The sequence below is a fragment of the Fulvia fulva genome, chromosome 1 (genome assembly GCF_020509005.1).
Source record: "Fulvia fulva chromosome 1, complete sequence".
Taxonomy (NCBI): Eukaryota; Fungi; Ascomycota; class Dothideomycetes; order Mycosphaerellales; family Mycosphaerellaceae; genus Fulvia; species Fulvia fulva.
This window is the reverse complement of record NC_063012.1, coordinates 365748-383795: the sequence shown is the minus strand read 5'-3', so window position 1 is coordinate 383795 and position 18048 is coordinate 365748. Positions and strand designations below refer to the sequence as shown.

The window sequence follows — 18048 nt, the reverse complement described above, 5'->3', positions numbered from 1 at the left end:
CCTTCACAATATCAAAGGCACCTTGGTCCGATGCTACGGACTCATTCGATACACGTGTACGAGGGCGACGGGGGGGGGGGGCGGACTACGATTGTGTAAGCTGTAAATCTATGCATTTCCCTGCCATGCTATCTCATTTCCGCCATGATGCGTTGGTATCATAACAAGCACACGCCACAAGCAATTGGCCGGATGCCGCCAATCTTTTCTGCAGAGCGCGTCAATGCTTCTCTCAATTTGTCTTATCCCAAGCCACCAGTAGTGCTTTGTCGTTCTCAAGACTTTTCGCCGCCTATTTGATCTCGGCCTTGCCAAGAGCAGCAGCAAGATCGTCAACATCCTTATCCTGCTTCTGAGGCACTGGTTCGTCCTCGGCAGCGTCCGCCTCGTTGACAATTTTCTCCTCCTTAGCATCCTCCTCGTCATCATCTTCACCTTCATCACCTCCCTCCTCCTCGTCATCCTCATCATCCAGTTCATCGAGCTCATCAAGACCCCACGCATCCTCATCGTCCTCGTCAACACCTGGGTAGTCCTCAGCACTCTCATCCTTACGCTTCTCAAGCAGCTCCCTCAAGCTCTCTATACTTGCGTCATCCTCGCTGAACTTGTTGCCATTCAGCTCGACTCGTCGTAACCGTGGAAGCGCACCGCTCTGCGATGCGGCATCGGAGATAGCCTTGAGACCCCTCGTATCGATCTCGTTGTACTGCAACCGCAAGACCTCGAGTTTCTTGTTCCCTGCCTTGGACAGAGCTTGACCTAGAAAACGTCCTCCTCGTGCTGATAGCAGACAGTCACCCACAGCCAGTTCGCGAAGCTCGGTCCAGCTTGGTACGACAGCAGCAAGGGATTTCGAGGCAAGTGCAGTGAAGGTGTTGTCCTGGAGGTCGAGTGTATCCAGTGCTTTGCAATTCGACAGCCCATGTTGCAGTAGCGTAGCAATTCCCTCTTGCCTGATACCGTTCTGCACCATCTTGACTGTCTTGACCTTGTTGTTCGCTGTGTATGCCTTCACCCACGCTGCCATGCTGCCCGTCTCGAGTCTGTTCCGCCCACAGACAACTGTCTCGAGATCTGGAACATCTTTACCCTCCTTGCGTGCTGCAGCTTTGTTCTCCGCCAACTTCTCGAGTGCCTCTGCTACCAGTGCGCCTGCAGCAGGCCCAAGACCATTGTTGTTGAGGTAAAGGTGTTGAAGAGGCGTGTGCTTGCTCAGGAAAGGCCGGAGCGGCTCGACAGTGTTGAGACCAAACGCATTGTCGTTGAGGTTGATCGTGTGGAGGTTCGGACACTTTAGAAGTGCTGTGAGGAGCGCATCGAGAGACTTGGGGATTTCGGAGAGGAGTCGTCCGGTGTAGATGTCGGCGAGGTTGGCGAACTTGAGAGACTTCTTCGTCTCGAGGATCTTGGCTAGAGCCTCCGAGGCTTCTACACCAATGGTGTTGCCTTCTAGATGGAACTCTTCGATGTCTTGCTCTTGGAGCGGGCCGATGTGCTTCTCGAGGTCTGCGGCGGAATCGAGCTTGAGGGCTTGCCCTTTGAGTGAAAAGACCTTGGCCATGGTATGTGTCTTGCAGGTGAGCGTCGCGTATGAGTGGCGTGGAGACTTCTTGTTCAGCCGAATCAATGCAAAAGTGGTATTGAGAGAAACACCGAGGGACGATGTTTATAGTGGGGTGATTCTCGAAATTCCAACACCCTGGCAACGCCTCGGCCCTTGACGCCGCCGCCCTTGCAGCCACGCTACCCAAACTCTAAACACCGCGTGCTGACAAAGTGAATGACGATTTCACGACTCTGGATCGCATGTTCAAACAATTTTCCTTCTGTTCACCCACCAACGCCATACCACAATCATGTTCGGCTTCAACATCTTCGGCAGCTCTGCCTCGACGGATGCACCTCAACCCACCGGCGCAGTCAACATAATGCCCACAAACACCACAACGCTCGCGACGCTGAACAACGCCGCATCGGATTTAAAACCGCAGGGAGAGACCGCTGGCAAGGTTAAGGTATGCATGCAACCACGATGAAAAAGTGCGCAAACCAGCGCACAAACACAATCATAACATCAATGCTGGACCTCCCTTACGGTTCTTCCCCCGCATCTCCGCCATCGCATCTTATGCCCACAACGCCTCGCCCAGCTCTGTGACTGACTAAACACTCTTCCAGCCCTGCTGCGTCTGCAAAGACGAGAAATCTGCCCGCGACGAATGCATGCTCTTCTCCACGGCCTCCGATCCTCAAGAGGCATGTAAAGATATGGTCAGCAAGTACAGGAGTTGTATGCAGAGTTATGGGTTCAACATTGCGTGAGCAATGACCATCTCACGGATGTGGAGGCAAGAGGTGTACATTACATGCATAGGGACGGCGTTCAAGACGGGGTACATGGGGGCATGACGATACAGTAGAGGCGCGCGCAGCAAGAGGGGATGAAATGCTCAGTGTACAACAGTGTACAGTATTGTACATACAGCCAACGATGGAAGGATTCTACTCTATACTTCTCCTTGAGACCTGCGATCACACTGCTCAGTCGTCAGCTGGAGAACCGGAGCGCCGCGTAACTACCTCCATTCGATCATCTTCGTTCTGCGCTGGGGTCGCCACACCCGCGGCTTGCTCGCTATGCTGGGAATTGAATCGCTCCATCGCCTTGTGAACCTTCCTCTGCATTTGAGCAGGTATGTACTCACTTCCAGTCACAAGCATCCAAAATGCCGCATTCTTGATTCCCTAATCTCCTTTCTTTGATATTCTGGACACCTTGGGGCGAGTCTCGCGGTTAGCGAGACCAACCATCACTAGAAAGTCTGTGGCAGGAAAGTGTCAGTGAAGTTTCAAGCTCGGAACGGGCTGCAACTGCTTACCGTGGTCACTCAGCAGTTGCCAGAGACACCACAAGTAGGTGATGAAGAATCCAGACGCGCCGAGTGCGACATTGCCAACGACCCAAAGATCCGGTTTGTTGGTGGGTGGTAGAATGAAGAGCTCGCCAACGTGCCATAGCAGAGCCGCAGCATAAGTTCCCAAGTGAATGAGCTTCGAGAGAATGTCGAGACCGCCGTCTTCGGCCGATGTGGTGTAAGCACTGATGGAGAATGGCGGTAGACCGAGCAGAAATGCCCAGAGTGGTGTTAGTACTGCATATGGTATCCTGAGCTCGTCCTTGTGGAGAAGTGGAAACAGAGTCCAGGTTGCTAGCAGGTTCGCATAGCCTACCCAAGCACGAATCCTCGGCTTCATACCGTCCTTCGTTGCCAGCAGCAGTGTCATCGGGAGCAATGGGAGTAGTACATTCTTCTCGTGTACCTGGTACGAGAAGAGGAAGAAGCCCCATGACGCCGCAGCGAAGGCCACCGGAATTAGGTTCTTCTTTGGCTTGAAGAATATCACTGCACAAGGGATGACCTGTGATAATACGGTCCACTGTAAAGCGGTCGATTGTAATCTGGCTTGTCCTGCTTTGCTTCGATCCAGTTTCCACAGTCCTGAAGTGTGAAGTGCGCACCAGTAGTTGGCGACTTTGTCCTCCCAGAGTCCACGGTCGAAGGGCAGGACTCGGTGTATGACCTGAGTGAGCTGAACCAGATATGGATAGTACCACGCCTTTTCGGAGAGCTGTATCGGGGAGTTCTGGAGCAATGGTGGTAGTGACACATCAGAAGGAAGCTGTATGTTGCGATAAGTGTCGTAGAAGGTTCCCGCCATAATTGGGAGGAATAAAAGCGCAAAGGACAGTAGCGTAACGATTGCGATCCCTGCAAATCGCAGCACATTGAGCTTCGGGCTGACGCATGAGCCTGCGAGATAGGCAGCGACGATGAGAGCGTAGAACAAAGCCATTTGCTTGAATCCAAGTGCTCCTACGAAGAAGATGCAAGCCCACAAGTTTCGACCAGCAATCATGCTCGAAATTGCGGCGACGATCAGACCCAACATGACGGTGTTGTACTGAAAGTGGCCGTGATCGATTAGGATAGTCGCTGGCTGCATGAGAATGGCCGTCAGAGCGATTGTTGATTCCCACGAGTTGATGGTGTGCAGTTTAGCGAGGTTCCTGACGCAAATGATGACTGCTGGAACGTAGACCAAATGTTCAGAGACGTAGACGGTCGCTCGCATGAAGACCTTGAGATCCGGAGTCTCCAGCCCTCGTGATTGGTAAAGTGCAAACCAGTCCTTGTTGATGAAAGAGCCGACCTGGCCCAAGATCCAGGAGTGGTAGGCAGTCAATGGTGGATAGTCCAGACCCCACCAGGTTGTGTCGTGAAAGTACCAATGCGTGACTGGAAGAATGATCGTGATTTCAAGCCAGTGCCGTTGGGCTTCAAAGTCACCGAACAGAGGAGGTACGCCCATTCCAGAATATGGCCATATTGCTGTACACCATCGGAAGAGGCCGATGACTAAGAGCACGCAGGGCAATACTACCCATTGTGAGACAGTGTTGCCTTTGGCAGGCCAGAGAAAGGCGACCAAAGGGAAAGCTGGTGTATCTCTTTTGGTTGCAGGGTCGACTGCGATAGTGCCATTGGAGCTGCTGGAGGAAATCTCGTTACGTCTCCTCTTCCTGGGTCGATGGCTGTTAGCCATGCTGTGTTAGTGATATCGATGGTATGTTGTCAGCATAGCAGCGAGCTCGACAGTAGTGTGTGAACTGTCCGAGACTATCTTGTTGTTTGCTGTTGGCTGCTGCTGATGAAGCGCCATGAAGCACCATGAAGCGCATCTCGGGGCAGGCATTGGCGAGTGGGTCAATCTTGCATGAAGCAGCCGCCCAGTCGGAATCATCGCCGAGGGGCCCTGAACTTGACGCACCTGCCACTGCAAAAAAGTTCCTTCTCCACGCTAGCAGAAAGCTTGGGATAAAAGCTCGCCTGCCTCGTTCGCATTTCTAATTCTGCTCATTCCACCACCATCGCAAAGAGTGTTGTTGCATACTCACGTCGGCTCCTACTGTCAGCATCACCTGTTGACATTCATTGCGTCTTTGCGCACTACACACATCGGTTCGTTGGCTCTTCATCCTCCTTCACTTTGTCGCCTCGGCGCCGCCGTGATCGAGCTTTCGCACACATTGTTGTGCGCTTGTGGGCGTGGCATATTGACAGACTCGAGTCGCCTTGCGTGACCAGTCTCAGTGGGCAGTCGGATCATCAGTTGCAGCGAGCTCGGCTCTTGTGGGAACACACTGCCTCGACTCGGCGCGACCTGTGGGCTCCAAGCAAGACTCGTTCTTGCCGTCGGCGTTGCAAACTCACTTCGCGTGAGACTCTTTCTGAGGGCTTTTGAGAGGATTCCACCTTGTGTGGCTGTCCAGTCGGGCTGTTCTGAGGGCTTTGAAAGCGACTGTTGTCGCCCGAGGGCTTTTGCTGCTACCACGAACGACAGTCACTGTCGAGGACTGACGCTTGCGTCATTGTCCGCTGGGCTTCTGAGACGAGGGCTTTACCACGAGACTTCACGCCGGCATTGCACGGCTTCTACATATTGTCGCTTGACATTATACTGACTCCTGTGGCAGACCCTTATCATAGACATCCAGCACTTTAGCAATGGCTAAGGACAAGAGCACCAGCAAGAAGGCTGTCGCTGCGGCGCCTGTGAAGGCGGCCAAGGCCAGCAAGTCCGAGAAGGTGTCGGCCGGGCGCGTCACCAAGCCTGCAAAGGAGGCCAAGTCATCCTCAAAGGAGACTGCAAAGAAGACTGCCAAGGCGGTCGAGAAGAAGAGCAAGAAGAAGGCACCGACTCCATCATCCAGCGACGACGATGACGAGGACACCAGCGCCAGCTCCGCCAGCTCTGATAGCGAGGAGGAGACCAAGCCAGCGCCGAAGAAGGCCAACGGCGTCGCGAAGAAGGCTGCTGCCAAGGACGACTCTGACGACTCATCTGATGACAGCGAGAGCGAGGAGGAGGCTAAGCCAGCCGCAAAAGTAAACGGCACTGCCAAGGCACCAGCAAAGGACGACTCCGACAGCGACGATTCCGATGACTCCGACGAGTCCGACGACGAGCCAGCATCAAAGAAGGCTGCTGCCGCCCCCAAGACCAACGGCAAGGCCAAGGCCGAGTCGTCTGACGAAGAGGAGGATGATGATGACAGCTCCGACTCTGATGATGAGAAACCAGCTACCAAGGCCGGCGCTGAGGCCGATGACTCTGACGACTCCGACGAATCGAGCGACGATGATGAGTCCGAGGAAGAGAAGCCAAAGCCAGTCGAGAGCAAGAAGCGCAAGGCTGAGGCCGAGCAAGAGGAGACATCCAAGAAGACCAAGACTGAGGACCCTGCCGCCACCGGCAACCTCTTCGTCGGCAACCTCAGCTGGAGCGTTGACGAGGAGTGGCTCACCCGCGAGTTCGAGGAGTTCGGTGCCATCCAAGCTGTCCGTGTCATCACTGACCGTGACAGTGGCCGCAGCAAGGGCTACGGTTACGTCGAGTTTGAGAGCGCCGACGATGCCGCCAAGGCACTCGAGGCAAAGAACGGTGCTGAGCTCGATGGACGTAACATCCGTGTCGACCTAGGCACCCCACGCACCCAGAACAACAACGGCCAGACCCCACAGCAGCGCAGCAACGACCGTCGTCAACAATACGGCGACAAGGAGAGCCAACCTTCCGCCACTCTCTTCGTTGGCAACATTAGCTTTGATGCCACCCAGGACATGGTCACCGAGGTCTTCCAGGAGTACGGCTCTGTCAATGGTGTCCGTCTTCCAACCGACCGTGAGACTGGCGCACCAAAGGGTTTCGGATACGTCGAGTTCAGCTCCATCGAGGAGGCCAAGTCTGCCATGGAGAACCTTGCTGGCGTCGACATCGCCGGTCGCGCGATCCGTCTGGACTACAGCACTCCCAGACCACCCCGTGAGGATGGCGGCTTCGGCGGAGGCCGCGGTGGAGGTCGTGGAGGGTCCCGAGGCGGATTCGGTGACAGGGGTGGGAGAGGCGGACGTGGGCGTGGAGGATTTGGCGACCGTGGAGGTGGTAGGGGGCGTGGTGAGTGATTCCGAAAGGCAGAGGCATCATCTGTCTGACACATGCGCGCGGCATCCCCAGCTTAGTCGCGGTTGCCACGTGAAGTTTGAGTATGGCTAACACCCTTCTGTGTAGGTGCTCCTCGCGGTGGCCGTGGTGGTGGATCTACTAACCGCGGAGGTTTCGGAGATTTCAGGGAAGTAACGACCCACGAGCTACATGAGCATGACTAACTTTTTGCAGTGGAAAGAAACAGAGCTTTGATGACTAAGTGTTGTTGAGAACCCCTATTGTCGAGCGCATCAGGCCTGGCAAGCTGCGGAGCACGGGCTTCCTTGTTCCCTGTGGCGTGCCATGAAGCGAAGGTTGAAGATGACTACTGTGCGACTATGACGGCCGAGCATGCATGAATGACTGTCTGCATCAAAAGTTCCCCAAGGATGGGAGGCTGTACATTAGGTGATGGCGTTCTGGCGTGATGTGGCAATGCATAATGCGCTATTGGCGCTGTTCCCTGGTCTACTCATCGTCTTGGTTCTTACTTTCTCTTTCAAGGCTCTGTGATGGCTTTCGCTACTGACGAGCGCTTCGTGTCTCTCGAGATGGATATCAGTGCGCTGACCTGATGATGGGACATAAGGAACTTGGCAACTCGTGCGGAGTGATGGAATTTACAGAGATTCACAGAGAGCCTTGACATGTGTCTTCATCATCTGCATGAAGAGAAGTGTTACACTATGGTATCATTGCAGCTGAAAATTCGAATGCCCAACCGTCAAATTAACATCAACGCCCCGCTCTATCAACAGCCTCACGACAGCGTGTGAGTATGTCTCAACCGCACAATGCAAGGGCGTATAGCCTGAACTATTCCGAGCTGTGATCGTAGCACCATGTTGTATAAGGATCTGGCTCACTGACAGATGGCCACCACGAGCTGATAAGTGAAGTGCTGTGTTGCCTTCGGCATCAGCTGCATCAATGTTGGCTTCACTGGTCTGCAGGACTTCCTCCACGGACTGGGATTAGCCTTTCTCTGCGGCTAGATGTAGAGCTGTCTTGAGGGAGTACGAGCGCGGCCTGCGCCACACATGATCAAAGCTGGTATCGGGGTCTTTGAAGGAGAGTGTGTTGTGCAGGGCGTTGGGGCTTTGGTATGGCTAGGTACAAGATCAGCTTGTGTTGATCGTGTAACTTCAACTTCAAGTCGTCTTACTTCACCCAGTGATAGCCAGTTGCAATCCAATTGTGTCGGCTCCGGTATAGTGTTCCAATGGAGTGGTGTGACTTGTGTCCGTGGTACGAGGCTCATGGCACCATCGCTTCCCGGAGTAGGCAGTGAGTTCTGCCAGTCATTGACAGATGGCGGGCCGCAGCTCATGTGTGAAGTCTGAAGACAGGAGGAACAATCGACGGCAAGAGACTCGGCCTTTGTCTCTGAACCCCGCCGTGAACTGGTACATTCTTGCTGCCTGTTACCTACAGAGAACGTCAGAAAAGACCCACATCAACATACACAAGCAGCAATACTAACGATAAGCCCGCTGAGCAGCTCGATTCTGCGCTCTCCGTTTCTCAGTGATGCCTTTCTGCTTCAACGCTGGCTTCATGCTTCATGCGTACCGGCTCGCGATGCCTCCCAGGAAGCCGGGTAATCAGATCATCAATATATCCAGAAAGGCAGCCGCGCCAGAGGCTGGATTAGCCCTCCAAGTCCCGGGCAAAGAAGCATGCCTATTGATGGCAAGGCATGGCCGGCCGCCGTGAACTACTGCACACTTCTAAGGTTTAGTTAGTACGACCAACACAGCGCTATGATGCGCTTGGCCTGATCCTGTCTGTTGGGCAAGCGAGATGAATGATCATGCTGCTTGGTGTCTGAGCTCTCAGAGAAGTCACGACGGCGTATGCATAACATAGTCGATGGACAAGACTTCCTTCAAAAACATGATGTCGTTGCAGCAAAGACGTGCAATTGACGCGAAGCTTCGGGCTTCACGGGGAGAGCGGTACATCGCCAAGACTCCCCACGCGCTGCCAAGACTTCCTTGCCGATCCTTGACTTCACACGTGCTGGCAACGTTCGCTCCTTTGCCTATAAAATGATATATTGAAAGGCCTCCGTCCTTATATCATTTTTAAGCGTAGCGACCGAGCGCTAGCCATCCACCGTAGTGCGAGCTTGCGAGCACGAAGGTAGTGGCGTCAGCGAGGGAGTGGAGCTCTATCACCAGCCCCGGACGAGTCTTGGCGCCTCTTCTGATTGGCTAAATTCAAGTTTGGGAATGACTAATTCAAGCTGCTATAAACACGTGACCTACCGAGCTGTGCCTGTTGGCGAACTCGTATTTAAGACTATGCTAGTGTGTCGTAGAGTTTACTGTTGGCTAAACTCGGATAGTAAGTCGGGCGTGTGTTTCACGCCCTCCTCGAAGGCCGGGCTAGTCAATAGAGCTTCACACCGCTGCGCTTACTCTTGGGGGTTTACAACCGCCAACAGCACATTTTTGAAATGGGCGAAGGGTAGCACCCGCAGCTCGAGGAAGCAGTTGTCCGCTGTCGTCGCGATGCCGCATGTCGTCGCAACGTGTATATGCATTGTTTCTTACGTGCTCGAAGGGGGTCTCACCGCGCCGGGGCTAAGAAGCGAGCCAATTAAATAGCTGTAAGTTCTTTTTTTAGCCAATTAGACGATAGCTCGAATTTGCTAGCGATAGCCTTTATCCTAAGACCCACCCCTACTGAGCACGGATCTTCCCCTTCCCCTTCCCCTTCTATCCCTTTACCTTCCCGTTCGCAGCGCTTCGAAGGTGACAGAGTCTGATTGTTATTCTCGCTACGGGAGCTTTACGGACATGCTGCATTCACTCCGGCTCGCAAGCTCGCCTCGTTCACTTACGCATGCCCTCCAAGCTACCCTTCGCTCAACAAAGGAGCTAGTTTTGCATGAGTGATGACCAAAACTTTATGCACAAAAGTACGCCCTTCTCTTGGGTCTTATACGTACGGGCTCGACGTGCAACAAAAGCGACACGACAGAGCGAGATCTGGCGAACGGGGCTGCCAGTTTTGGTCTGGTATAAGCACTAATTGACCTTGCTGTCGTCGTCGCAAACTTGTGCATAGGTCTTGCCCAGCATAAAACTGATCACTTATGCAGAACTAGCTCCTTTGTAACACAAATTATTGCATCGTCGCCTTCTAAGCTCGGGGAGCCGCATCCTGCGACAGTCAGCCACGTTGAGATCGGCAAGGCACCGGATGGATGTGGATGTTGCCGCTACAGGCGAGCGCTCCGTATGGTTCAGCATGAAGGATCCTGCTCAGGCTTGACGAACGGCTGAAGGAGTGTACAGAGCGTGGCGATGTGCACGAGGCGTTAGTGCCACCGTCCATGTCTGTTGGGGGCACTATCCAACACTCTCAGGAATTATGCACGATCCCAGCTTGACTTCCGGAGTTTCCGGGCGTCTCTCAACATCATGGTGCCCTTGATGGCCTCATTCCTACGGACAGACGCTATGCTGAGATCATGATGGTGTACCTTACACTCTTCTACAGGGTGTCAACTGCATACGTGGATAGTGTCAGTCGTGGCGTTGATCGCTGGAGTTGTCTCATTCGCTAAAATCCAACGGAAACCCCCTTCTTTCGCCTGTTCTGTACTGTCGACTGGCTATACAGTGAGTTAGCACCAAAGACACTATCCACACATGCACGAAACACCCTGTAGCTGCCGAGCGATCGGCAACGAAGGAAGCAAAGCTCAAGGTCGGGAAAAGAACCAAATATCACCGACCATGTCTACATGCTGGGGACGGTTGTTCACTGCAGCGTCCGAACTTCGCCAGCGTCTCGGTCCCGGTTGCGGAAAGGACAGAAGCTGGTTGTTAGTGACCAAGCATGTTATTTAGCTCGCGGTTGAGGCTCAAGGAGCTGCATGCCATTGTACATTGACATGGAGATCATGTCCAGTTTCGCCACTCCGCTGTGATCCAGGAGCTCATACCATCTGGGAGTGGTCCGGCGTCCCCGAATGGACAGATACTACCTACACGACCGCGATATTGAAACACCGCCATCGCGCAGTCGAGCGAAAGATTATCGCTGGAAGTCCACCTACTTCTCATTAGCGCGTCGCAGCGGGTCTCCCTCTCATTCTGTCTCACTTGCCCCTCTCCTCTCCGGCCTCTGTCATGTCTGCCTAGCTCTCTCCACAAAGCTATCTCCATCCCACCCAAACCACTTTCTCATGCGCTTGCCCATTGTCTGAAGCATGATCGGATCCACGTTTGGATCTGGATGCGGCTTGTGGAACACGATAGAGCCTGCAGCCGCAAGATCAACGGTTGGGTCGAAGTGTACTGCTGAGCCGCCAGTATGAGTAGCGGAGAATCCGGCATCGGCCATGGCCGTGACGACCTGTTGCCACTTCACTAGACCCTTGAAGACATCCTCAACACTAACTGGGAACATGCGGGCAAAGATCCGCATCGACTCTGCGTTGACAGCGATGCGCGGCGTGGCCGGCTCATCCACGATTCGAAGGTTGGCCAGATCATCTACAGCAGCGTCCGAAGGGCTAGCACTACCGTCTGGACGAGTCTTTGCCTTCACCTTCTCGAGCACTGGTTCAAACTTGTTGCTCTTTCCGTCGCCCCAGCTCGACTGCGGTGCTGTAGCGCTCTTCTGGCCGTCAGATTCCTGAGCTTGCGTCGTGGCGATGACTTTCTCGGCTGCTGCAATCTCGGCGCTGAGTTCAGCTCGATGCTCATCCGCTTGATCCGCAGAGAATAGTTCGACATACTCTCCAACGTCAACCTCATCGAAGCCGATACCAGTGACCTCACGACGAGCGACTCTTCGAGCTGTTGCCCAGAATGCTTGTAAGCCGTCGCGTACGCCCGATGCACTATGACTCCATGCTTGGTCTCGCTTTCCGCTCGGCCATGGAGTCTTGCAGAAGCCACGTAGCAGACCCGCAAGCTCGCGAGTCTCCAGATCAGTCATGTTGCCGGTTGGCTTCCGCCAAAGCTTCCACACTGGACGTTCCATCTCTTCTGCGGTAATGCTGTCATATGACATGGCCCGTGGGCACGGACGATGCAGTCGAACAGCACTGACGAGTTCGAAGTAGCATGTCATACGGGCAAGATGATCGTAGAGGGTTTGATCAATCTTGGCGTGTTCCTTGCTGTCTCCATTGGCTAGATGATCGTCGATGAAGCTCATCAGCCATGATGGAGCTATGCTGTCGTTATCTTCCGGGTTGTTGGTAAGCTTCAAGAGGGCGAAATGTAGTGGCTTCAATCGAAAGTATGCTCCGTCGACACTATCGTAGCCGTGAATCCATCGAAGGGTCGACCCAGATTGGCCATTGGCATCCTTCTTGGTGTAATCGTAGTCTTCTTGGAAGCCAGGAGTCTTACGAAGCTGCTTCGTAAGTTCTTTGCGCTCGACCTGGTACAAGTTGATGCACAGAAATTCGAGAGCCGACATCGCGCGATCGAACTTCTTCGGCAGCGGCGAGCCAATATGGATCTGATCTCGAAAGCGCTTGTAGACGTCGAGGATATTCTCCAGTTCGCCAACCACCCAGCGTAGCTTGCGCACATGCTGGACGGGGTAGACCATGATGTCAGAGGTTATGTAGTCCCATGTCTTGTCGATACCGAGATTGGAGTAGTAGCCAAGGCGTCGCTGCTGTTGGACCCAGTGTTGCAGGTATGCCGGGTCAGTCTGCATGAATCTCAGGTGATCTTCTGCTGCCGCCAATTGTGCCTTTGCATTCCTCAGAAGATGTTCGGGAGCGAAGCGCGGCACTGAAGAGAATGCTCCATTGCCGAACGGTGACCAGCACTCGACCTCGCCAGAAGCTTTAGAGTCAGACATGACAAGAGCCGTGAGTCTCTCATCGCCTCGATTCTGGGACTCAGCTGTCACCAGGATATCGGTCGTGTTACGCAGGAACTGCAGTAGTACAGATTGAGCCTCCAAGATGAAGATGCCGCGAGTATAGCCAATGATGTCCTGGTAGTGTGCCTTTTTGCGATCGTATGGTACAAGCTCACCATATCGCTCGCCGTGAAGGATGATACAGTTGTCGTTATACTTGAGCAGAAGACAGCCGGCGTCGAACAAATTCTTCATCTGATAGGAATCGAAGGCGACCCAGTCTTCGAGCTCAGAGTGTGGGTGCGAAACTTCAACAAGCAGAGAAGTCGCATCGGATCGTGCTTGAGCGTCTCCACATTCAGATATGGCAGCAAAAAAGCGTTGTGGTACTTTTCGGGTTCTGTCCTGTCGATGAATCCGCGGATCTCAGCCTCACTACCATCAACCTGGTATGTCACGCGAGACTCGATGTATTTGTGTGGGTAGAGAGTTGGTTGAGCTTGGAGTATGGTTGCTTCGCGTTTATTCCTGTTCATCTTTCTCCACTTTGAGGCGATGGCATTGCCATGTTGTGCAAGCTTGTCCATGAGGTAGCTTTGGTTTGCCTTTGCAGCTGATGCGAGTTCTTCCGCTCGCTTTCGAGCCACGGAGTCGGATATGCCCATCTGCTGTCGAACAGCCGCGAGTGGGTACATGCACAGCTTTGCGCCGGTGAATTGGGCAACACAATCGGCACAGTCGCGATTGCAGTCGTCATTGGGCGCGATGACATGGGCATCGGAGTCCTCCATGTCGTATTGTTCGAGGTGGTGGTTGACCAAGTAGTGGTGGTTGACCAAGTGGTGGTGGTTGACCAAGTGGTGGTGGTCGTGAGTCGACGTAGCAGTTTTGGAGGGCGCACAAAGTGAAACTGTATCTTACAGCGCGTTTGCGGCGCGACCCACTTCTCTGTTTGTTCACTTCGAGTTGTAGGTCATCACATGCAAACGGTGTCACCATTGAGATGTGACGCAAGGTCTCTAGCGGCGAAGCCCAGACCAGCCGTAGCAAGTGACATGACTGTGATCCTGGTACCAGTATTACGACTTGTCAAGGTGTCAAGGCGATATGAAAAGTGCCACCTGCATGTGGTGGTCGAGCGTCTGTGCGTGATGTCTGAACAGTGGTCCATCTCTAGGAAGCAGTCGACCTTGACCTTGCAGTACCGCGCTCGCCCTTTGCACATTAATCGATGCCCCGCGCAGCAGAGTTGCATACCTTGATATCACCGGCACACCGGCGCTACAGTAGAGGGCCATGAACCCAGAAGCGTGCAGCATCGACATCAATCAAGCGCCATCACGGGAGACCTTGGATCAACCTACCAGCAGTGCTGTCAGCTTCGCAAAGCGCCGACGAACGTTAAAGCAGCGACAAGCTGTCTCCAACCGTCACAATGAAGGCGCTGCGAGCCCATAACGCTGTCCGACGAGTTACAGGGTGACAGCATTGCTCTCGTCTGAACCGACTTCGTCACACCATAGCGTTCCAACACCAGACTGTCGACAATCAGTACTCGCCCCCCAATCCCTCCACACCACCTACCTACCAACCCATCCCTCTTCGCTGCTTTCAAAGCATCAATCACAACCTACCTCGCACTCCTCCACCCCCTCTTGCTCGAGTCCCGAGGTTCCTTGACTTCCATCTACAGCCCTACCACACGTACCGCCACGCACAGTCAGTACCCTCTCGAAACGAACATAGAACTCTTCCCATCTCGAAACTCACCTCCGCGGCCACCACCACATCATGCACAAATCAGGACCTTGTCCTGTCCCGGACAAGGCGAATCCGTCTGACCATAGACCAGGAGCGTTCATGCACAGCTAGCTACCTACTACGCATATTCAGCCTCGAAACCCTTCGCGAAATTGTCAGCATAGATCACGTTTGGAAGTTTGGTTGGAAAATGGATAGGTACATGTGGCTTGTGGCTGAGCATTTCGAGAGCTCAGGAGGAGTGTGAGAGCTAGAAAACTCTCCCATAGAACACCTACATCATCCTCAAATCCAAAAGCGTGGGGGTTTTCCGTTTCATCAAATACTTTAATCTTTATTCTCCGACTCGCAATTTCTCTCACCGCTCTTTGGCAAGTGAATGAACAGATGATCTTGTCATATGCACCTACACTATGCTTTCCCCGTCACAAGATTCGCACAACAACTGCGAAGAGCGTCAGTAATCTGGCCGTAATCTAAGCGCCCATGTGTGATCACGCGGGTGGCGGTCCAGAACATACTGCACGAACCGAAACCTGTTTTCGAGCTCTGAGTGGTCAGCCTTGCCCGTCAGTGTGTGCACATCAACTCGTATAATACAAACAGAGCGTAAACAAGAGCTCAGCACAGCTAGATTGTTAGGGTAGCTTTCCAGACGAGTTGATATCGAGTGCAGAACTGTACCGCTCATGAATACGTACGCTACAAAAGAGCTGTCTGTCCATCGTTCGCCTTAATCGCGCATCCAAGCGGCGATCCTGTTGCCGCCGAAGCTGGCTGCGAAGCGTAGACCTTGTGAGCCCATGGGGAAGTAGCTGACAAGGTACCACACCAGGGCGACGATCTGCACTATCGATGAGAAGAGTGTGAGGATAGTGCTCCGAAGCTGTCAGAAGAAGTAGGTCAGCAAAGGCGTACGTTAAGGCCGGTAGATTCGAGGTGCGAGTCTTGGATCATGTAGGGTGACATCAAGCGGCAACGGCGGTTGGCCAATATCGCATCAATGTATCAAGAGTCATGGAGTGTGGAAGGGTGGCAGTGAGATAGGGCAGGCCAATCTGGAGCATGCAGTCCAGATAGGGTGTGCGGGAAGATGCAGGGTTCGGCTGGTGTTTGGCTAGGGTAGCAGGGACAAGAGTGCGACGCGAGCGCATGATCGACGCTGCGTCCAAACAAAGATATTGTCGAGGAAGGTGGTGTAGTGGCAACGGACTTCGCAGAGCTCCGAGACTTTTGTTCGTGATGATGAGGAAGAGGATGTGCGAGAGGGTGTACTTACTCCGACGGCAAAGTACAACGTCAGCGCGATGCTGCCGAAGTAGGTTGCCGTAAACGGTACCCGCTCTTGAGAAACCAGATGCCGTACTGTAGTGCGAGATCAGTAAAGTGCCTGGAGGAGGTAGCGCCCTAGAGCTCGGCTGCAGCTATGCGAGACGATAGTGACCTGCCAGGCCACGCTCCGCAAAGAGGCGTCGTGAGTGCTCGGCGCAATCAGGCGCACGCGAGAAAGAAGGTGGTCAAAGGATCAAAAAGGTAGGAGGCTGCTTACCGTAGACCAGTGGCCCCATCATGACCGCCCATGAGCCCAGGAAGAGCGCCGACGCCATCGACCATCTGACCAGCTGTTAGCGCTACATCTTGTTAAATATGAACGCATCACGAAAAGCGCTCGATAGTGAGGCAAGTCGTTCATGGTGGGGATACTGCTCGGGTGAAATGCAAGCTGCGTGATATAGTCAATACGACTGGGGTGAAAGCATGGCAGGCGATGGCAGTATTGCAGGAGATCGACACGAGGTCGATGCCGTTTGCAGCGGGCGGCTGCAGGAGGACGTCTGGCGTCTGTCGCACACCTGCTGCAAGCACCCCGGACCGCACTAAGCTTGTGGTCAGGCGGGCGCATCCACTGCATAAGTGGCCGCGGGCGACCAGGTCGCTGCATAGTAGTGCATGGCTCCGATTGCGAACGGTGATTCGACGCGTCAACGATGGCAATGGTGATGAAATAGTTGCACCGTCGTGATTGCGCGCAATACGAAAGAGCGACACACCATCTTTCTGCTTGGGGCAACGAACAAGGTTTGGAGCTCAGGCGGACAGGGTTTGTGATCTCCAAGCGACGAAACAGAGGTGGTGGAGGTGGAGGAGAGCCAGAGAAGGGAATGATACGTACAGGATTGCGAACTTGCGCGGCCGCAGGCTCAGAATAGGCAGAAGCGTGAAGCAAACGACGAACAAGGCAATGGCCGCGATGTTGAGGCCACCAAAAACGAGGATGCGATCCCAGCGACTTACTGTAGAGGCAGCTGTTAGCAGTGTCTCGGTTGAAGTGATCCGAAGGCCTGTAGCTAGGCTTTGGCTAGGCAGAGGGTCCTAAGGAAGTGGTTGGTTGCAAAGCAGAGTCAAGGACGAAAGCTGCAAGTCCCATGCACGCCTTTGTGATGCAGGAACTCCACATAGTCACGAAGACAGGCTGCAGTCGTAGAGTTGATGCACGCTGCAATGCTTTGCAGCTCTCGCATGGCCGGCTTCAAGCCGAGACCTGGCTGCATGTTCTTTGTGACAGACAATGCCCATGCGCCCCCACGGCTTTCGTATGCATGATGCGAACATGTCCAAGAAACAGGAAACCAGCTCGTGCCGAGACACAACCGCTGCGGAATCGTGTATGCAGGTAGAGACTTACGCGCAAACCACCCTTCCTCTTCTTGCCGTCTTGTGGGCTGCGGTAGAGGTGCTCCCGGAGCTTCCCCTTCTGTCGTCGGCAGCCTGATGCCATAGCCCTCGCCCCCGAAGGGATTAAGCTTCGACAATGTGCCCATGATCGGATTTGGTGGATTCGTGTTGGCCGGCTGCTCGTTGCGGCGTGACCAGCCCAAGCTGTTCATGCTGTCTCTGAAGGACGACGATGCCATGGTCGCGCCGAGGGTGCGTTCTTTGTGTGTGTGTTGGTAGCGCGTTTGAGGTCGAGCGATAGCTTCGCGGCGGTGCTAGGGTGGTCGCGAGGGTTTGTATGGGTGAGAGCAGCAATTGTGCTGCCTATTGGATGCACGCGTGTCCTGCTCGGTGGTTGATCCTGCCGTGCGAGCCGATGGGGAGGGTGCGATGGTATAGCTAGGCGTGGGCTATGGCAGGAGCAGCCAGAGAGCTCTTTCCAGCCAAGTGGCTACAGTGCACAGCTACTTTTGTTGGAGAGAGTGTGTTCCTTTGGGAGGTGTGTTGCAAGGAAGGTACGGCGGGTGTGTGGTTCCACCGCCGGTACCAACTGTTCTCACTGCTGCACACTGCGCCGGCGCGGCAGGACGCGAAGATTGCGTGCAGCGATCGCCGCGCAACTCGATCTCAAACTTCAGAGGGCGCAGCGTGCTGCAGCGACGGATGTCCAGTGACGGC

General features: G+C 54.1%; 7 protein-coding genes across 7 annotated transcripts; 2 read left to right on the top strand and 5 right to left on the bottom strand.

Annotated features, from left to right (window-relative positions):
• Window positions 1-292: 292 nt before the first annotated feature.
• On the bottom strand, window positions 293-1564 carry CLAFUR5_00130 (Ran GTPase-activating protein 1; the record flags this gene model as incomplete). The annotated part of the gene is made up of 1 exon (XM_047899278.1): window positions 293-1564. One exon carries the CDS (start codon window positions 1562-1564, stop codon window positions 293-295), a length of 1272 nt encoding a protein of 423 aa, XP_047756587.1.
• Window positions 1565-1859: 295 nt separating this feature from the next.
• Window positions 1860-2325, top strand: CLAFUR5_00129 (Cytochrome c oxidase copper chaperone; the record flags this gene model as incomplete). Its single annotated transcript, XM_047899277.1, has 2 exons — window positions 1860-2018; window positions 2182-2325. 2 exons carry the CDS (start codon window positions 1860-1862, stop codon window positions 2323-2325), a joined length of 303 nt encoding a protein of 100 aa, XP_047755406.1.
• A 423-nt stretch (window positions 2326-2748) lies between these two features.
• CLAFUR5_00128 (putative dolichyl pyrophosphate Man9GlcNAc2 alpha-1,3-glucosyltransferase) lies at window positions 2749-4608 on the bottom strand (the record flags this gene model as incomplete). The annotated part of the gene is made up of 2 exons (XM_047899276.1): window positions 2749-2825; window positions 2883-4608. 2 exons carry the CDS (start codon window positions 4606-4608, stop codon window positions 2749-2751), a joined length of 1803 nt encoding a protein of 600 aa, XP_047755407.1.
• A 962-nt stretch (window positions 4609-5570) lies between these two features.
• Window positions 5571-7232, top strand: CLAFUR5_00127 (uncharacterized protein; the record flags this gene model as incomplete). Its single annotated transcript, XM_047899275.1, has 2 exons — window positions 5571-7020; window positions 7135-7232. 2 exons carry the CDS (start codon window positions 5571-5573, stop codon window positions 7230-7232), a joined length of 1548 nt encoding a protein of 515 aa, XP_047756848.1.
• Window positions 7233-8024: 792 nt separating this feature from the next.
• Window positions 8025-8609, bottom strand: CLAFUR5_00126 (uncharacterized protein; the record flags this gene model as incomplete). The annotated part of the gene is made up of 3 exons (XM_047899274.1): window positions 8025-8159; window positions 8216-8478; window positions 8534-8609. 3 exons carry the CDS (start codon window positions 8607-8609, stop codon window positions 8025-8027), a joined length of 474 nt encoding a protein of 157 aa, XP_047756849.1.
• A 2584-nt stretch (window positions 8610-11193) lies between these two features.
• On the bottom strand, window positions 11194-13685 carry CLAFUR5_20116 (uncharacterized protein; the record flags this gene model as incomplete). The annotated part of the gene is made up of 2 exons (XM_059462953.1): window positions 11194-13182; window positions 13251-13685. The coding sequence occupies 2 exons, from the start codon at window positions 13683-13685 to the stop codon at window positions 11194-11196; spliced, it is 2424 nt and encodes an 807-aa protein (XP_059318846.1).
• Window positions 13686-15388: 1703 nt separating this feature from the next.
• On the bottom strand, window positions 15389-17570 carry CLAFUR5_00125 (uncharacterized protein; the record flags this gene model as incomplete). The annotated part of the gene is made up of 5 exons (XM_047899273.1): window positions 15389-15541; window positions 15935-16020; window positions 16205-16269; window positions 16829-16949; window positions 17342-17570. The coding sequence occupies 5 exons, from the start codon at window positions 17568-17570 to the stop codon at window positions 15389-15391; spliced, it is 654 nt and encodes a 217-aa protein (XP_047756846.1).
• Between the last annotated feature and the right edge of the window lie 478 nt (window positions 17571-18048).